We start from the raw sequence: 19,588 nt of genomic DNA, 5'->3' as shown, positions 1-19,588 counted from the left end.
TGGCTGCTCTGCACAACTTGCCTCGCTGGCCCGCACTCTTACCTAAATCAGTGCTTTTCCCAGTTGTCTTTCAGGGAGTGGCTGCTCTTGGAGCTGGAAGTGTTCCCTGAAAAGGATATTCTCTCTGCTTCGGAAAGGTAAGTGCAGAGGGGCACTGTTTGAAAAGGGAATAGTTCAAGAGTCTGTCCCACCCAAATTAGGAAAAAGCATCGAAGATCAGGAAGTAAATAAACAAGCTGCTGTGGGACACAAATGCCTGTTGACTGCTACGGTTTGTCCAGAGTTCGAGCAATGCTAGAATGAGGCACGTGTTTTAACTTGAGGAGGTTCACCAAGATAACCTCTGGCCTGCACGCGCAGTCCTTACAAATAACTTTTCACAAAACCTCCCCCTTTCTGGAAGCAAGAGATGGCTGACATCAGGACGTGTGGTGTCTGGTGGATGACTTTTTTTTAATATCTGTACTTACGTGGGTGCTTTTATCTGACATTCCATTTGGTGCGTGAACTTCCTTTTACATCAAGGGAAGGGCATCATTAAAATACCATGAGAGATTTCCCATCTTCTCCTTTTCAACATTGCAGACAGGATTTCCATTATTGGGCCATCTATCAATGGTATCTTCCTGCACCTTCTGCTTCTGGTGGCTGCGATGGAGACCTGGAGAAAACATGTGGAATTATTATCAATACCATTCTGGATTCCTCACAAAGGTATTCTGCGTCGTGACTTGCATTTCTGCAGAAGCGGTGGTTCTGCTAATGACTTTGCAAGCTGGGAGCTTGTGCCTTGCGTGGGGCTGTGTTTTCTTGAGGGGAAACTTGGTTTCCTTGGCTCCCCTCTCACAGGTCTGGCTGGCAGTGAAAGCTGGGAGGTGACTCTGCATGACTCACTGGTCTTTGCATAAGAGTCTTGCTTTAGGTGACAGAGGTCTGGGGTTGCAGTCACAGATAGTCCCTAGTCTGTCTGTCTTTTTAAAGTTGAATTTGTATTCAGATTTGTTTGGCCAGACAAGCGTTAATGCCCCTGAGGAAGCGGCTGAAGCTAGAAAATAAGGAGGGAGGGTTAGAGGAGGGTTGTTGTCTCACCTACAGCTTATTTAAGGAACGTTAATGTTAGAGCTTTATGTTCATCTGAAGCCATTTGGCTGTAATTGAATTGTGTTATCCTCCTGGGCTGACAGGGTTAGTTACCTGGTGTGTCTCTTAATTTCAGGTTGGACCGGGGTAGCTATGGCCAGTCAAAGATGTCGGTCAATCCCGATATTCTCTGCAAGCTGCAGGTGATTTTGGACTTTGTCTATCTGTATGTTTAATCCTTGAATTTGACCAGTCAAAGTATTTTCTGATACCCTGGTGTATGTAAGACTGACATTTGGCTCTCAGATGTGAGCAGTGGCATGGAGATTGAGAGAGATTTTGCTTATTGATCTCTTTGCGTTACTTCAGAGGAACAGAGGGTTTGAATGCGAACTAGCGTGTAGCCCTGACAGACACTGGTTTTCCCCCTGCCTCCCTGTTTAGGAGATGGTACTGGAGCTGGGGTGTAGGCGAAAGTTGCTTCCTGGCTGCTTGGATGCCCAGAGACACTTCCTGTTTGAGATTCTCCAGGAAAGGTTGAAAGACAGAAAAGACGGCTCTGCTTTGGGTGAGCAGTTATGGAGGCAGCAGGAGCTGCTGCTGCACAAAAGGTAAATGCAGATCTGAACGGCTGGGAACACCTCGAACAGAACTGCTGCTCGAAGCAATTACGCTGTGTACCTGCGTAGTCGGGTAGCCTCCCCTGTGATTCCACTGCAAGTGAAAATGACGCTGTATGGCGTGGTAACAGTCCTGCAAGAGGTGTTTACTCCCTGGTACCCACGTGACTTGGCTGCGTTTCAGCATGCCATCTTGGGCTACGAGTTGCCCCTGCCAGTGGGCTGGATTTCAAAGACCACACATCTTCACGGACTCTGTTTACAGCCAGCAACACTCTTAATGCCACCACCTGTGTTAACCATCCTTAAATTACTCTGTTTGCTGCTGTAACCTAGGTGTGTGTTTCCGTGTTTGAGCCACTGATAGTATCTTTGAAAGTGGTACGTATGTCTCATTGAAATGCAGGTTCTTTTCTGGGCAGCTGGAAAAATTCCTTGTGCTGTTTCTGTCACCTCTCATGTTTGAGATCTCTCACGTTTGACATACTCTCAAACTCCCCTGAATATTAAAGGCACGTGCCCTGAGAGCATGGAGTCTGGTTCTCTTCTTGATGGTAACCTTGATCTTGTTTTTGTTCTTCTCTGCCTAAGGATTCTGGTAGGGCTCCCTGCATCTGCTCTGATCCTTACTTGTCGAAAAGGAAAGAAAACCGTGTTGGACTGTGAAGACTTTTTTCGTTTTGTAAACTCGGAGCTGGTATGTGTCGTTAGCCAAATGATAATTTCTTGTTGGTAAATGCTCTAGATAAAGACCTTAAACTTGGGTTTAGGACAGGAGTTAAAATGCAGCCAAACTTGAGACAAACTTAGCTTATGTCAGAACGTAGGGAGGTTCGACTCATTACGCTCGAGACTTTCCAGCCCCTACCTCTGCAGAGGTCCCCTCGGCACTGTCTGCTGTAGGATGACTTTTGGGTTTGTTCATTTGGAACTGTGGTGGCATTTTACACTATTGAGAGTGAATCCTTGGGACATAGTCTAGGCAAATCTGGGGTGGAGCCAGCCAGCATGTCAGGGGCTGGAGCTGGGGGTGCACAGTCCAGGGGTAAAATCACCAGTGGGTGATCACAGAGTAGCCTGGTAGTGGTTTGGCCAGTTTTTGAGCAGGAGGAGCGTTCTTTCCAGTCGCGTTGTTCGTGACAACGTATGTCTCTGGTGTGCACACACGTGCAGCAGCCTTGGGGGTGCGCTCTCTTACGCGGATGCGTTGTCCTTCTGTGCTGCCTGCTCTTTGTTTGTTGACAGTGGGCTGGAGAGAAACCTGCAGTGTTCCTGTGGAGGCCTAGAAGTAAGGGAGTGAGCGTGAGCTCTTCTCCAATTTCTCTGTCATGCCAGGGCATTAAACTAATTTGCTGTGTGTAGAGTGAGATCCTGCTCATCCTCCTGTGTTACGTAGGCTAGAGGAACATTCGGAAACATCCCTGCAGCTTCCTGGGGGCAGATCAGTTGACTTGCAGGTCCCTCAGAGCACTGTTTTGTGCTCTGGGGATAGCTATTATTTCTATTCATTCATCCTGACTGGCAGCCTTTTCAAGCCCTGCTGCACTGTCATATTAGGCACAGCCAGAAACCTCTGTTCGTTCCAAGACTGTTAATCAAACTGCCTCTGCCATCCACAACATGTGGTAATTAGGGCCGTCTGGTTTGCTTTCTAGTGCTGGGACGGTAAAGCGCTACCTAGTCAGTGGTGTTGCTTTACGTAGAAAGGAAGTTTCTGCATTCTGAGCTGATACTCAGGGTCTCACGGGGTGATTTTGCGTTATCTGAGTCCTGTTGTGCCAGACACCCAAAATGTTTAAAGAAAATCATAATTTGAAAGGGAAGGAATGATTTTTTTTTTTCCCCCCCCCCCCCCCCCCCTCTCCTTGTCTTCCTACAGAAGAATGTCTGTTCCAGGGGGTATGCGCTCTCCTACGACATCACCGCTCACTTCTTCAGGGTAACTGCTCGCTGGAGTAGACATTTTTTTTTTACCCAGATCCCTGACTATATGCTATTCTTAGCAATGAGATGTTCTATTTGTACCCTTGTTTTGAGAACTGTTGGTATAAATTCCAAAAAGAGCAGTAATGCAGAAAAGTGAAGAGAAGTAGCAGGAGGAAGTAGTGGTAGAGGTTAATTTTAATACAATACAGCAAAGCTGGTGGGGGAAGGAGAAGCTGTTGGGCACGCATTTCTTTTGCTGGGCCATGCTGACCCCTACAGTTATCTTTGATTAGTTTACACATGGCTTGGTGAGGTACTTCAAAGCAGCAGAGACATATATATGTGCGTAGTCATCTTGTGACTTATTTTCTTCTAGGGCCTGCTTAATGCCAGCTTGGACTGTGAGGAATCCGCAGACGGGGTCAATGATGTTCTAACAGCATGTCAGACCAAATGTCCCATTCTGCTTTTCTCTGCAGCGGTAACTCTTCATATTTCATCTTAAGACTGCTAAATGAAAATTCGGTATCGGTTCAGAGCGTTTGTTTTAAACTTCGTTTAATGTAAGCTGTGAAGTGTGGGGGTAGGAATTCTTAATGCCTTTGGGAAACCGCGGAGTGTTTTAGTACCCTTGGTGTCGCTGATCCCAGCTCTGGGCATGCAGCCTTGTTTTTGGAGTGTCACTATAGAAGCGGAACAGAGGCTGTTTAAAAGTGAGAAGCTGAGACTTGTCTTGGTTTCAGATGCACTCTAGAGGGGCTGGTTGTTGCATGCCAAGCAACCAAAAAGTTCATAAAGCGGAGATGTTTTCTCTCTCCTGTGCGTAACTCTTCATGCACCGTTTTACATGGGGATACGTGTTTTTGTTGCGTGTGGTAAGCATGTGCATCGCCTTTGCGGAACAGTTCCTTTATTATGACTGGTCCTGCTAGAGGAGTTTCAGGGCACCGTGGTATGAACATGGTCCCGAATGCATTTCCAGGATGTGAAACTTAGAATCATAAAATCATAGAATCATTTAGGTTGGAAAAGACCTTTAAGATCGAGTCTAACCGCTAACCTAGCACTGCCAAGTCCACCACTAAGCCACATCCCCAAGCACCACGTCTACACGTCTTTTAAGTACCTCCAGGGATGGGGACTCCACCACTTCCCTGGGCAGCCTGTTCCAATGCTTGACAACCCATTCGGTGAAGAAATTTCTCCCAATATCCAATCTAAACCTGCCCTGGCGCAGCTTGAGCCCATTTCCTCTCATCCTATTGCTTGTTCCTTGGGAGAAGAGCCCGACCCCCCTCCCTGCCCCCTCCTGCCAGGAGCTGCAGAGCGATCAGGTCTCCCCTCAGCCTCCTCTTCTCCAGGCTGAACACCCCCAGCTCCCTCAGCCGCCCCCCACCAGCCCTGTGCTCCAGACCCTGCCCCAGCTCTGTTGCTCTCCTGTAGAATCAACTTCTCATGTTTATTATGTGTGTATGTACAACTTGGATTTTTTAATGAGTAGGGGGGAAAAAAAAACCCTTTCTCTGAGTAGCCGGCTGAGGTAGTGTGCGTTCCTGACTGCAGACAACCACTAAGTACACCCCCGCTAACGCTGCTGATTTCCATCTGTCTCCCTAGCTTTGGTGGCCACGGCTGGAGCCAGTGCTTTGCTCTCAGTGGAAGAGACTCTTCGGGGCTCCGCTTGCAGGAGAACTGGAAAGACTGAAGGAGTGGCAGTCCTCGGCTACCAGGTGTGTGCACGAGGAACCGCGCGGGGATCCGCAGGCAGAACCTGCTCTCTGAGGGATCAGCGCCCAGGATGCCTGTTCTCCGAGGCAGGCAGTATGAAATGCTAATGTGGACTGAGGCTTGTAGGACAGCTATATACAGATTCCTTTGTAGAGTTTAAACTCAAAATGGGTCATGAAAATTATTTAGCCCTGCCTTCTGTGTAATATGGGTCAGAGTGTTTCACCATAAGGAAAAGAGAATCTTTTTTGAGGAGACTGGAAGGCAGAGTCCTCATTAGACAAACACTGGAAATAGCCTTTAGCACAGTGTTGAGTCATTTGCTTAAGCTGCCGCACCCTTTGCTCCCTGGATTTGGTGAATCTCTGATCTCCTGAAGCTACTGACTGCTGCTCTGCTGTATGCTTCCTCCGCTTCCTCCTTTACCTGCTGTTATGCTGTCTGTTCAGCATCCGGCAACTTTTGTCCCAAAGCTGGGAATTTAGTGTAAGAATCTCCTTGCGGGTTATTGAACGTAACCATCACATTAGCCGTGGTAGTGTATACAGTTAACTACCTGTCCAGCCTCTGATGAAAGAGATTTGTGAACGCGACTGCTTCTAGTTTTCTTTTTTAAACCATCTCCATGTAGCATCCAACTGCAGGAAAAAAAAAAAAAATTTTTTTATCCCAATCACACACTTACACCCTTTGTCTAAGCCCCTGATTTCCTCCTTATTCACAGCTGTGATTTTTTTTTTCTTTATTTTTTTTCCTCCAAAACCATGACATGCTGGTTTTGTTTCCTAGCTTCCTTTCTTCAGGAGTGGTTTCCCCTCTCTCTGGCCCTCCTTGGTTTTCGGCTGCCTTCCTCCATTGTACTGTTCAACAGCAGTCACCACGCGGACGAGAGAGAAATGCACTGAAGAGGCTGGGGACTGACACAGAGCAGGCAAGACGACGCATTTTAAATGTCTGCTGTTCCTTGCACTTTGGAAACTAGAAGTGGAAATGTCTTTAACTGAGAAATGGTTGTCCTGAGATACAGCTGTATCCCTGGTGAACCCTGCTGTGAAGTCTTGCTGGTGGCTAATTGATAAAATGTAGCTGTAAATTACCAGTTGATAAACACTTATCCTAGAGGCAAAATTGTTCCAGACTTAAACTTTTAACTCAGATACTGGCTCCGCTGTGAAGCCAGGGAGGACTTGTAAACAGCTGCTTTAAAAACTGAAGTGGGAGAGAACACTGCAGAGACTGAGAGCTCGATCCATGGCACGCCAGGATGACCTCTCCCTCTGACAAAGGGGCAGTTCTTGTGGATTTTGGCTCAGGCAGCTTGGCTGGGAGGCTAAGGAGATGCAGAAAGTTTGTGAGGCAGGAGTGCCAGCATTTTAAGGGCTCTGGGAAGACGTGCTGGGAATCCTGGGAACAGACCTCCTGAGGGTTTTCTCAAGTCTGTTCCAGGAAATGCCTCCTCCGTTTTGCCATGCTCAGTGTCCTCCGTGCACGGGAATTCTCCAAAGTGCTCTGCTGAGGAGGAAGCTGGGCTGCTGCCCAGCAGTTCTGTCTGTCGATTTTCCAGAGGATAGCTGGGACCGGAGCTCGGTATGGGGAGTGTCCCTGTACCGAGACATTCCCAGGTAGATAGTGTTGAAGCAGAACCTGTGCCTTACTATTTACTCTTAAGCTTTATTGCCGTGGGCAGCAGTTACGGTAGCAGCTCCTCTTGCTACGGGATTGACTCCTCCACTGTTTATATTGGTCTAGAGCCAAAAGCTGCTAGTCAGAAACTGGTGCCACCGAGTTGATAGCAGCATTTAGTACATGTGGAATAACAGCAGCTTTCACCTCAAAAATCTGTCTTGAGCTAGGAGGAGGGTGCCAGGAGGCGATGTGGATCCAGAAAAGCGATAACAAGCGTATGTCAGGGCGGGATTGCGATGCGCTTGCTGAGACGGGAGGCTGCACAGCAGCTGCTGGTGGCATGCCGGCTGTGGACCAGCACTAGCTCTCCTCCAGGTTTACATCTGTGGTAGCTCGCTTGGTTTTCCCTGCTCGGTTTCTCTCCTTTGGGAGAAGTTGTCATCTGTTGTCTGCCTTGCTGACTGCAGCAAGCCTTGCTTCAAGAGCAGCGGATTTAGTGTGGAATTTACCTTAGAAGCAAGAACAATGTCAGGCTGCAGTCTGTCATCTTCAAACACGCTGCCTTCACCTGGAAGGAACGGCAGTTCATCCAGGTCCATCCTGGGAATGTACTTTGTGAAATGTTATTTCCTGATTGGAAAGTGAAAGTTCTGAGTCACCACTGCAGATATCACTAACAGGCAGTCTCTTTTCCTTGCAGCTTCTTGTTTCTCTGCTGTTCTTCTCACTCGTGGATCTCATCTCGGCAAAAATAGCACCAAAGGTAAATTCAGCCCTGAGGAAATTCTCATGACACTAAATGTGTCTGATCTGCTTGGTTTGCCGCCTAAAAATGCTTTGTGCCGTAAAGGCTGGTAGCTTGTTCTGCCAGGAGGAGGGGATCAGTGACATCCCAGACAGAGCCTGCTGAAAGCCCTTCTGTTCCTATCAGATTAAACCTGTATTTTCCTCTAAGTGACATTATCTCCCCTTTCACTATGGTAGCTTTTCTTTCTCTTCATGAATGACTCACTATTTTCAGTTCCCCGTTCAGACTTTGTGCCTCCCAGGTAGTGCAGGAACCTCATCTCTCTCTCTTAGCTTTAGTGTAGCATTTCAAATTTGTTAGATGACGTTTTTCCTCAGGCTGGAAATGTACGTGGTACTTCACAGGAGAAAGGGTCCCCAGCAAGGAGGAACACTGGTTTCCAAATGATTTAATGCTATTAAATGAAGGAGGAGCAAAGATGACAAGTTTCTTCCAGCAGCTGTCTGCCCTAAGCATCCTCCTGTCTAGGAATGCTTGCTTCTGTCCCTTTGCTGTCTTCTCAGCTTTGAAGTGCAGCCATTTGTGTAGTCACCTAATAGAGTGGATTGGGCAGCAGATTCAAGTTAAAAATAATCATTTGGTCTCATAGTCTGCCTCTGGGAGAGTCTGGAGGAAGAGTCATTGAGGAAAGAAACATCTTGAGCAAACAGATCTGGGAGGTTATTCCAAGTAAAAATGAGTAATGCAAAAAAAAACCCCCAATCCCAAGACATGCTGTCACTAGATGCGTTAGTGGGGAAAAAAAACCTGCTCTGGGGAGCAGGGTGAGGTCAGTGTGGGATGCGCAGTGGCTCTGTGCTGAGCACTGCTGGGAAGCGTGCTGGTGACCAGCCGGTTGCTCATCAATACTGCTTCCCCCCCTCTCTCAAATCACTCTCAGCTGAGCCCGGTTGTGGCCTGGCTTGGCGATGAAGGCGCTGTGTTACTTCAGGGCCTGATTCCCCCAGGGGAATCCAGGCTGCCAGGCGAGGGGAAAGACTTGGGCTAAATTCATAAAGGTCCTTTAATAGAGCACTTTGGGTACGCAGTCTCTTATGAGGGGTTTCTTTCTGCTTTGATGCAACTAAAGCCTAAGACAAAGACTTGTCCTTTCTGACACCCAGGAAGGAGTGGATTTTCAGACATCTCTGGAATGGTCCCTGGAGATCTTGCAGTGCCTGGAAGCCAGGGGCATGTCCTGGCCACGTCTCTTCCATTCGGCAGAGAAAGGTGAGCGAGTCCTGCCTCCGAGGGGTGGAGAGGCGAGGTGCGGCGCTGGACAGGCATGCCCCATCTCTCTGATTGAGTGTACCTGTAAGAAGGAGCAGATGGGCCTTTGTAAGCAGCACGAAAAATAGTCGCTTGAGTAAAAACTGAGAACATCATGCTTCTACCCTGCAGTACGGTGATCCAGCTGATGATCAGGAATGACTGAAACTCAGTGTTGTTCCCTCTAGTAGAGAAAGCCTCAGAGGGGACAGCTTGCCTCTCTCAGGGGTCCCCGCACCTAAGCACTCGTGTTTAATGTGGGCTGGAAGGAAACTGTGCAGCCCCTGTGCTGCTGCAGCAGCGTGCAAGGCGAGGAACACTAAAAATGCTTAGTGCTTCTCTCTGGCTATTGCAGAACCTGGAAAATACCGTGTCCTGCGTGGCGCAGCCTCGGACCGTCACCTCCGGCTCTTGCCTGTTGCGTTCTACAGGTAACGTCCGGCTGGGCTCGGGAGGCGTTCGAGAGGGATGATGTGGCTGATGGTTTGCACGTACAGCCGCTGGTGCAGAGCTAACTGTACCGCGTAGCTCTGCGGGAGAGAATACTTGATGGCGGCAGGATTGCTATTTAAGGAGCCCGTATCTTTTGCTAGAAGTTTCCCTTCAGCTTTGTGCTCCAAACAGGAGTGTCCCTGGCTGCCTTCCCCCTCCTGGCAGCGGGGTGGCCCTGCACACAATGGGACGTGTAAAACGGACAGTGGCACCGGCGCCAGCGCGTTTGCCTTGTGTCTTTCCGTGTTTTGAGCCTACCGGTGCTAACCAGATGCGGCGTGTGACTTTCTCTAGCCTCACCCCTGGCTTTCACCGAGAGCTGCTGACTCGAGAGCAGACCTTCCTCTACGTGGCGCTCGATTTGTACATCCAGCTGCTTCGGCTCTTTGTGGAAGGGAAAGACCTGCCGCAGTCTGATCAAGTGGGGCAGAGCCCAGGCCCTGCAGAGCACGTGAGTGAAGCTCTGTCTCTCGTTTTCCCTCTTGTAACTGTGAATCCTGTTCTTTATCCCTTCCCCCTGCCACTTGCAGCATCCCTCCTGTTCCCACCTTCCCGTACCTTCCGTGGCAGGCAGGCAGCTCGCTCGCACCTTGGGGCCAAGAGAAGCTGCTGGTGCCGCTGTCCTGCTGCTGCCTGGAACCTAAGCTGCCTCGCTGCTGTCTTGTACAGGACCTCAGGGTGACTGCAGTTGCTGATCAAGTGATCTGCTGAACCCGTGAATAGCCCCTAGGTGCGGCAGAGCAGTTCCTGTTTCGCTGTTGGAGGCAGGGACTGAGAGCTGAAAATTGCGCGTGGCCCTGATCGGCCGTGTCTCTTCTCCATGTTCTCCAGGGGGATCCCTTGGAGGTGATCTCCACGGCCCGGCGGTTCCTGCTTGGTGCGATCCCGCGATGCCCTGCCCAAAGCTTTGGAAGCATACAGATGGTGTGTTCAGGTTTTTTGTTTAAGTTTTTTTTTTCTTTTCTGTCCCCACCCCCCCCCCTTCTCCGGACATGCGAGAGCTGGGAGCGCTGCTGCTGCTCGGTGCCAGCTCACGTAGCCTTTCTTGCCGCACCGATCCCGTACCCCGGTGCTGCCTGCTTAACCCTGACACACACTGCATTTCCATGACGCACCTGGGAGTGGTGGAGGACACCGGCTGCTCAATCAGTGCCATAGCCACAGCCTCCCTCTCCCGGCCTGCACCTTTCTCCGCAACATTAAACCCTGCCCTCGCATGGTCTCGCTTCCACTGCTTGCTTTAACGCCTGGGCTCGGGGGAAATATCAAGCACGGCTAAGTGGCAGGTCTTGAAGTTCCCCACAAGTGCTGTGTTGTTAGCCAGGAGACCGCGTTATTTCTTTGTAAGTCTGCAACAGCTTCCTTCTCTACCCCTACTTTACGGAGAAGCAGCAATACAATCGAGCGTTGCTGTAACTCACTTTGAGGAAGCGCGAGCAGGTCTAACGCTGGCTGCGTGCCCTCTCCCCAGCTACTGGACACGTGTGAAGAACTCGACCCGGAGCTGGGAGCCACCCTCCTGCACGTCTCCAGGCCTGCAATGGCCATGGAGCTGGACGAAGAGCTGGCCCTGTTCTGAGCGACGGGCAGGCACCGGCACGGCAAGCTGAGAACCCCCTAACTGCGGCTGAAAGGACAGACAAGGTGCCAACCTTTCTCACCAGTGCTGTTTCTTTGAAATTACTTTGTAAATAATTTATTACAAGCATAACCATGAAGCTCTTGTTACAATAAAAAGTAGGTTACAAATTTCAGTTTAGACTTGCTTTGGGAATTTTAACTTTTTTTTTTTTTCCAAACCAAAATGTCTGCTTAAAGTTGCTTCGCTGTCCTATGTACCCTTACAGCCACCTGAGGGCACTTCTGTACAGGCAGCAGCTTGTGCAGGCAGGGAACAGTTGTGGCCAGCTCTGTTTCTACAACTGTGTGCGTGGGGAGAAGGGGGACCACGAAGGGGTGCTGCCGAACATCCATTCCCCTGGGATTAGACAGACTCTTAGTACAACACTGCTGAATCAGACGTGAGCATGGAGAATCACAGCATAACAAGCTTTTTCTGAGCAAGCTGAAGCTAATTCCACTGAGTTCTTTGGGAGACTAAAATGTAGATTAAAAAAAAAAATCTCCACTCCGCCGTACGGTTTCTACAGGGCTGGACTGGGAAAGTGTCCCTGTCCCCCTCAGGTGGGCTCCTGCTGTGCAGTCACTTCTGGTTTTACCGCCTGGCTTTCTGAAGTCCCTGAAGTATTTAGGAGAATGGGCTCCGGCTCCAGTGGCTTGGCTTTGTCCTGAGTCTGGGTCAGAGGGTGCACCATGGACATGTGGACATTAAGGTTATGGGCCTTCTCGAAGCGCTTCCCACACTGGTCGCAGGCGAACTCCAGCTCTGTCTCAGCTTTGTGTTTGGTCATGTGGTACTTGAGCGACGCTCGCTGTCTGCACTGGAAACCGCAGATTTCGCACCTGCAAGGCAAAGCAGGGGCTTAGCACCGAGCCTGAAGCCACAGCCGTGGCGTTCGCTCTTTGTCACGCAGACAGCCCACGAGAAGATGACTGCAGCCTCGGAGCTGCTTGCTCATAGCATCTCCTACAGCTACCCCGGTCACGCCACCCGATTCTCCTCCCCAGGCCTGCAGCTCGTCGCTGGTAGCCGAGCATTCGCCTGCTGCGCTCCGAAGGGCAACAGGAATAGGAAGAGGTGGGAGACTTGCTCAGCAACGGGAAGCTCGAGCACGCATTGTGGGTGAACATTCAAAGCGATTCGGCCAGGACGCTGCCAGCTATGGCTTTGTATTGAGAATTAACTCTGCGCTACGGTCAGCGGCTGCAAGAGCTCAGCGGAACTTCACTACCCCTTCCCTTGGCTACGAACACGCGGTCGGTGTGCACTTACTGGAGGGGCTTTGCTCCCGAGTGCCGCATCTGGTGGACCGAGAGGTGTTTGCGTTGCTTAAAGGTCTGCCCGCATTCATCGCAGATATAATTACGTACCTCTGCAATGGAAAAAGGGAAGGGAGAGAGTCATGGATTCTGCCCATTTCTTCGTACGTGAAATGCATACGCGCTTACTGGTGGAGTCTGAATTCCTCCCCCTGCCTCGCGTCCCCCACGTGACGGTCTGTTCCAGGTTTACAGGCAAGGCAGGCCGCTCTACGCCTTGCGCAAGCCTTGTGCAATGCACCGTTGGGCGTTTGTAACGCCCGTCGCCTGGTGTGAGCAGAGCCCGCTGGGACGCACCTGTATGAATGAGCTTCACGTGACGCTGTAGGTACCGGTCAATCATGAACACCTTGTTGCAGCCAGGATGGGGACAGGGCCTCTCCCGAACCTCTTCGTGATGCTCTTTGATGTGTTTCTGTAAAGAAAGGATAGAGCTTCTAACCGCTGGGTGCATTTTCCCCAATGAAAAGCTTGGATCCCCCAATAAATGAGCCCCCCATCTTGGCAGGCTCATGCATCAGTGCTGCTTCGCCGTGAAAAAACGGAGACTTGCATCCAAATCTACGCCTGGCAGCTGGGGCTTTAACAGGACGCAGTGGAGCTCGTTCCAAGGGCTGCTGCCGAGCCAGCGGCAGCCCTCCAGAACAGGAGGAGCGCGCGGAGCCAGAGCAGCTCCTGTCGCTTTTGGGAGGGTGGAAAAAGGCCTGCAACCGCTTTGTTTAGTTGCTTGCTGCCTCCTGCGGAGCCAGGCAGTGAATTAAATCTGTCACCGATCCTCTCCTTGTATAGAAACTGCTCCGTAACGCTCAAAGCTACAGCTCTGAGACAGGAGCAAACCCTGAACTCACCTTCATGCCGTCCGCCCCTCTGTAGACAGCCGTGCATCCCTGGTAAGGACACTTGTAAATGGTAGGCAGCTCCTCCCTGCAAAGCAGAGGCCCGCCGTCAGCCAGCGTGCCGAGCGCGGGGCCGCTCCCCGGCCGCTGCCTGCTCCTTATTACCTTTCACATTTGATTTTTTTTTTCCAGCCTGGCTTAGGCCCCGGCTTCTTCCTTATTTTGGGCTCTTCCGCCTTCTTTGCTTCTTTGCTGTCGCTTTTCTTGCCAGAAACCCTCCAAGAAGAAACAGGGAAGAAGAACAGTGGTTTAATACTTGACGTTGGTTTTAGTCCTCCCACCTAATCGTCCCCGACGATTACACCCGGTCTGATGGCTTAGCTCGACCCAGCAAAGCAGGAGCATGCGAGCCGTGCTGCGGTAATTAGCACCGGGCCTGAGGGTGAGGGATGTGGCCCAGCTTCAACCTGCTGGGGAGCTTGGGGAAGGCAGCTGCTGGGGCAGCGCTGTGACCTCCACGCAGGGACATGGGGAGAACGGCGATCGCGCCAGCCCGGCGGAGCCCTCCCGCTCATCCGCAGAGAGCTCTGCTCACCACGCAGTAAGCCCCTTACTTCTTTTCGGGGTAAGGCTCAAAGGAGTCATCTGAAGATTGCACGTTTCTCTTCTCATTTTCGTCATCGCTCAAGAAGTCCCTGAGAGAGAAGATGCCCTTTACCGACACAGTGCCGGGCTGGCACTTCAGCACCAGCAGCTGCAGCGATATGTGTTCTTCATTCCCTGTGCATCCATCTCCCCCACGGCATGGCAGCCGAGGCTCCGCGTGTTCTCCTCCCCTGTAACCTCCCCAAGCAAACACAGCGCCAGAGAACAGGGCCAACAGCAAAATCAGGTCCTTTTAGGACTAGATCTCTGCAAGGATAATTGAACCACTGTCAGGAGAACGAAAAAACGGCTGTTACTGAGATCTATTCGTTGTTGAGGGATGAGCGGAATGTAATATAACTGTCTGGCGCAGGTTAATTAAGCTGCGGGTCATTCTGTATTTCCTCATAAGTAGCAGCCACATAGGTCTGGGTTTTTCTTTTTCCTCCTTTTAAGCCCTAAGCCATACAGGGAGCAATTAATTCTGAAGCCAGGAAACAGGCAATAAAATGTTGTGGCACTTTCAATGTGACAGCTAACAGATTTAGCCGACGCGCTGAAATAAGTCTGCACTTGGCCATTTGGTACTTTAGACTCAGAATGACCAGACTCACTTATCAGTTATTTACGAGCCTTGCTTTAAATACCTACGTTTGAAGGATTTAGCCAAATCTCTGATCATGAAGACTGCTAAGCTGCCAGCGTCCCTCCCGCTCCTTGTTTAATCGCTCTGCCCGCGAGCAAACGGGGTGATTTCTCCGAGTGTCACCCCTTGCCTGCGTTCCCGCACCGACCACTCATCTGGAGCCCCAGCGTGGAGCAGCTGTGATGGGGAATTGCTCCCCGGCGAGGCGGGAGCTCTCGGCAGCCTGCCCCGGCGAGGGGCTGGAGCAGCGGCTCCGCCACTACCCAGGACCGAGCAAGCCCCCGCTGCACGGTACCTCCCCCGGAGCAGAGGGTGCTCGAACCGAAACGGGACAGGGTTTGCTGGAAGCGGCCAACAAACACGGACAGCACGCGTGCATGCCGCTGTGCAAACCCCCCGCTGCGGCAGCAGCGGCGAGGAGGGGAGTTCAGTGCGTCAGCGGCGTGAGCTTCGTCACAGCCGCCGCAGAGCCGCCGCTCTGCGCCTCCGACGCCAGTTCCGAGGGGCCTCGAGGGCCAGGTCACTCGCGGAGAAAGAGCTCTCCGAGTCGGGTCATTTCACACTCGCAAAGAAGACATTTAGGCTATTTTAAACCCACTCTTCTCTCACCCCTCAGAAAGGTCACTGAACTCGTCTTTTACCCGCTCATCCGACGTTGCAGACAGAACCTGCTTCCCACTCAACTGTCCTAGGGAATGAAGGAGAACACAGTGCGTTACAAGGAAAAGCAGCAGAAACAGCGGAGACAGCTGCTGAGAAGGAACCAACCACTCCGGGTTCGCTTGTGGTGGCTCATACCGCGTGAAAATACGTGCTCCGTGACAAGTTAATGATTATTTAAACCAAACTCCGTGTCTCGTGTGCTCGGAGACCGCTCTCCTGGAGACGGGAGAGCCTTTACCCTGGAGTTCCCACAAGCATCTTTCGGTTTCCCCCGGGACACTGCTCCGTAACCGAAAGACTCGTCCCCAGGTGAGTCCCAGCTGCCGTTCCTCTTTCAAGCAGCGGACATCTCCCGTGGCTGTCAGAGCTAAACACAGCCTGACTTCTGGAACTCAAAATCGGTGTTAATGTCTCTCTTCTGGAAGTGGCCTTTGGGGGAGTTCAGTGGTAAACCCACGTTAACTCGGCCCACGAGCAAGCCCGCCCGGCAACTTTCCTTTGCGGACAGAAGGGGCTCCTGCTGTTCGGCATCACCGGCAGCAGGGCGGGGGAAACCCCTCCTTGCCACCATACGGACGGGGTTTGGATTGAGCAGAAACATCTGGCAAACGTGGTGCTGGAGAGCCAGCCACCGTTCTGCACCGCTCAGCAGGCACGCGGCCCTGGCAAAGGCAAGGCAGTGGGGGCTCGCCAGCCCGGCGCAGCGTGCTAAGGAACGGCCGCGTCCCAGTCCCTCTATCAGAGGGAGGAACGGTGCGCAGGGCGAGGAGACCGGCTGAACCCCTGTTCCCCCCTTCCCTTCTGCAAGGCTCAGTACCCCCGAGCAGAGGCGATTCTCTGGGCGACCCGCGCTCGCTGGCCGGGGTCCACGTCCTCCCCGAGGAGCCGTGGTCTCCCAGGAGGGAGCCCAGCCCCACCACGGCTCCCCGGGCCAGCTCCCCAGCTCTTTGCCCTTCCCCAGGGGCCTGGAAAGCAAATCCCTTACCTGCGGCACTGCTCAGCGGCGACGTGGGCTGCGGCAGGGCTTTCTCCTGTAAGGAGGCTGTGCTGTCCAGTTGCGAGTGAGATGAATCCCTGTTCTGCGGCGGCTCGTTCTCCACGGTCAGTGGTGCCGACGTGGTCCCTTTGTTTGCGGGCTGCTGGCAAGGAGCTGTCCTTGCCGGAGCATGCTGGGGTTTGGGAGCAGAAACAGCCTCGGCATTGTCTGCCCCTGCCCCATTGTCAGTCAAGCGCTGCGCCGTGCTCTTGTTCCACTCCCGTTTGACAGACAAGGCGTTGTCGACGAGCACCGTGCTACAGTCTGAATCCGTATCCATGACGTAGTCGTGCCCGTCCCCGCAGCCCCAGACGGCGCGGATGATGCCGCAGTACTCGGAGGAGAGCACGCTCCGCAGGCTGGGCACCGACGGGCAGCTCCCGGCGTGGGTGTGCGTCCACGTCACCAGGCTGTGCAGGCACTGGGGGCTGGAGGTGATCAGGTCGACTGTCGGGGGGAGAGGCAGCACGTACACCGTCAGTCCCCTGGGCCCGCCGAAGGGCACGGCCGGCCGCAGGGAGGGACAGAGAGGGACCACTGGGGACTGCGGACCCGCTCCCCCCAAAAGCTGCGCTGGATTTCTGCGTCAGACGGCAACCGGGAGACACCCGATTGCGGCGGGGGCGGTCCCATCGGCTGCCAATAGTTAATTTTACAGCCAAAAGCATATTTCTGATTGCTGCCCGGCGTTCCGCGGCGGCTGGGACCCAAACCCGCTCCGCCTGCTCCCTGTACCCGCCACATAAGCCCGCGCCTGGTTCAGCTCAGCGCAGGGAGGCCGGTGCCAGCGAGGATCCCCCCAGGGAGCTGGAGGGGGAACCATAACCGGCTGGAGCGGGGCACGGCTGCACCGAGGGACGCAGGAACTGCCCTGCTGCGTTCCTCGACGCCCCGAAAACCCAGCCCTTCGTTGATGGCATCGCAGAAAGGGGAGGGAAGCGGCTCCGGGAGCAGGCACTCACCCAGACAGGAGGCACCTCCTTCTGCGCCCGGCTGGGCCTGGGCTGCGCCGCTCCTGCGAAAGCCAAAACAGCACAGTGGGGTCTCGGGGGTTACAGAGGGACCGCGCGTCAACACACGGCAATTTACTACTCTCGATAACTCCCGGGAAGGGAGAAATACGACGTACTTTCCTTTCGCCTTTATGTGGCCCGTGGGAGACGCGTTCACCCTCTGGATAAACGTCCTGAGGACGCTGCGGCATTTGTAGAACTGGGCATGGCATTTCTTGCAGACGAACTGGGGCAGCGCGGGGTCCTGCCGCACCGCCACGCCGACCAGCCGCTGGAAGTCAGTGAAGAAGACCTGATCCACGCGGCGCTGCTTCTCCGAGTTCTCCCCCATCACAGGCACCTTCCCGAAAGCGTTGCGCAGGCTCCTGGAGGAGAACTTCCCGTGGCAGAGACGGCAATAGCCGGTGCTCAGGGCTCTGCCAATTCCTGCCAGAGAAGGATCGAACACAGCCGCTGGGCGCCTGCCGCGAGAGCGCGGCAGCCGGCTACAGCCCGAGGGCACCGGCGTGCTGGAAGACGCTCCCCTTCCCTCGATGCCAGTCGGCAGGCTGCCTCCGAAGCCCCGGCTTCAGCACAAGCGCAGAAAAAGCCGGCCAGGATGAGAGAGACCTTCCCTGCCATCCCCCCCTGCAGATGCGGGCACCGCACCGCACCCGACGAACCCTAAAATCAGCTTTTCCGGCCCCATCGCCCCGGCGGAGCAACCTCCTCCCGCCTGCAGCGTCCTCGGGGCTCGCGCGCACACGTTTGTGCTTTTGCCAGCGCTGTCCCTCGGCTTAAGCAGTGCTTCTCCCTCCCAGCGTTTATCTCCAAAGTATTTATAGCCGGCAGTCGCGTCCCTCGGCCTCTGCGAGCCTGAGCTGCCCCAGCTCTCGCGGCCTCTTCCGAGGCTCGCCGTTTCGCAGCCGCCCCGACGCTGCCCTGCAGCGGGGCAGGGAGCCGGGGAGCGAGGCCGATTCGGAGCGGCGGGGCAGGACGCAAAGCATCCCTCCCGCTCCCGGTTCAGCAACCGCTCCCGGTTCAGCAACCGAGCCGCTCTCCTGCTCCGTGGCATCCCCGCTCTGCGGAGCCCGGCTCTGTCCTTCCGCTGTGCCCTGACCGCCTGCCAGCGTGGGGAAATCTCCCCGATGCAGGCTCTTCCCTGATGCGACGCAGCTGCGCTCTAAACGCTCCGGCCCACCCAGCCGGGGACGAGGAGGGAGCAAGGCCATCGCTGGGACCCCGCCAACAGCCTTCGGAGCGATTCGGGGTGCCGCCGCGCGCTGGGGCCAGCCCGCGGAGCCCCCGGGGAGCGGGCAGAGGCGGAGAAGGCGCAGCGGGCAGGAAGGCCGAGCGTTTCGGAGGGCCGAAAGCGGGACGGCGGCGATGGCACGTGCCCAGCCCGGGCGTCGTCCCCGAGGCAGCGCAGGCGTCGCTCCCTCCGCCGTCGGCAATTTGGCTCCAGACGCCCAACTCCGAACCGTTCGGTGACCGGACTTATCTCCCGCCCGCAGCCGCGCCGGCGGCCGGGCATCCGGCTATCGTTCGCCTCCGGACCAGGGCTGTGCCCCGGCGTCCCCCTCGTCCTGCTGCCGCCATCCCTCGCTGCGCACCGGCTCCGGCAGCCTCGGCTCTTCGACGGCGAAGCCCCGCCACGCAAATCACCGAACCGGAGCCCTGGGCACGACGCTTCGCCCCCCGGCAGCGGGGAGAAGCCCGGTGGCGGCAGCGGGGCTCGGCCGGTCGAGGCTCCCCGCCCGCCCCGGTGGGCGCCCGGTGCCCCCCGCTGCAGCGGCTCCGGCCCGGGGGCGGCCGACAGCGGCTCCGGGACGCCGCTCCCGCCGTGCCCGAGGGCCGCCGGACCCCCGGGGCCGGGCCGTGCCCCCGCTCCCCTCCCGCAGCCGGTGGCGGGGCCGGCGCCTCCCCCGCCGCGGGGCTGCGCTCGCCCGGGCCTCACCTGCCTCCGGGGCCCCGCCGAGGGCGGCGGGCCGGGTCCAGGCGGCGGCCGCCGGGGCCCACCCCGCGGGGGGCTCTGGCCTGGCCGCCGCCGCCGCCGCCTCGGTCGCCCGGGCCGCCGTGCCGGGGCGCCGCCGGGGCTCGGGGGGCGCCGGGCCGGGGCCGCCCGCGGCCGCCAGGAACCGCCCGCGCCGATCGCGCTTCATCGCCGCCGCCGCCGCTGCGGGCCCGGCCCGCCCCGCCCCGCCCCGCCCGGCGCAGCGCCCCCTGCCGGCCGGAGGACCCCCGCCGACGGTCCGCTCCCGCCGCCCTTCCCCCGGCGCCCGCGGGCCCGATCGCGCCGTTC

General features: G+C 54.9%; 2 protein-coding genes across 3 annotated transcripts in view; one reads left to right on the top strand and one right to left on the bottom strand.

Annotated features, from left to right (window-relative positions):
* Nucleotides 1-11,107, top strand: part of FANCA (FA complementation group A) — a 38,688-nt gene extending 27,581 nt beyond the window's left edge. For both annotated transcript variants that reach the window (XM_075715223.1, XM_075715222.1), the window contains exons 29-43: nt 64-137; nt 586-714; nt 1,217-1,283; nt 1,525-1,691; nt 2,292-2,397; nt 3,580-3,639; nt 4,003-4,107; nt 5,244-5,356; nt 6,144-6,285; nt 7,681-7,743; nt 8,892-8,997; nt 9,392-9,467; nt 9,823-9,949; nt 10,360-10,452; nt 11,000-11,107. In XM_075715223.1, coding sequence (XP_075571338.1) covers nt 64-137; nt 586-714; nt 1,217-1,283; nt 1,525-1,691; nt 2,292-2,397; nt 3,580-3,639; nt 4,003-4,107; nt 5,244-5,356; nt 6,144-6,285; nt 7,681-7,743; nt 8,892-8,997; nt 9,392-9,467; nt 9,823-9,949; nt 10,360-10,452; nt 11,000-11,107 — 1,536 coding nt within the window. The remainder of the gene's footprint in view (nt 1-63; nt 138-585; nt 715-1,216; nt 1,284-1,524; nt 1,692-2,291; nt 2,398-3,579; nt 3,640-4,002; nt 4,108-5,243; nt 5,357-6,143; nt 6,286-7,680; nt 7,744-8,891; nt 8,998-9,391; nt 9,468-9,822; nt 9,950-10,359; nt 10,453-10,999) is intronic.
* An 88-nt stretch (nt 11,108-11,195) lies between these two features.
* ZNF276 (zinc finger protein 276) lies at nt 11,196-19,448 on the bottom strand. Its single transcript, XM_075715116.1, has 11 exons — nt 19,244-19,448; nt 17,424-17,733; nt 17,257-17,309; nt 16,244-16,741; nt 15,205-15,283; nt 13,919-13,999; nt 13,470-13,580; nt 13,317-13,392; nt 12,766-12,883; nt 12,422-12,521; nt 11,196-11,991 (listed from the first exon to the last, which is right to left on the bottom strand). The coding sequence occupies exons 1-11, from the start codon at nt 19,446-19,448 to the stop codon at nt 11,709-11,711; spliced, it is 1,914 nt and encodes a 637-aa protein (XP_075571231.1). The 3' UTR covers nt 11,196-11,708.
* Nucleotides 19,449-19,588: the final 140 nt, after the last annotated feature.

Source organism: Pelecanus crispus, chromosome 8 (assembly GCF_030463565.1).
Source record: "Pelecanus crispus isolate bPelCri1 chromosome 8, bPelCri1.pri, whole genome shotgun sequence".
Lineage (NCBI taxonomy): Eukaryota > Metazoa > Chordata > Aves > Pelecaniformes > Pelecanidae > Pelecanus > Pelecanus crispus.
This window is presented reverse-complemented; position numbering and strand designations above follow the sequence as displayed.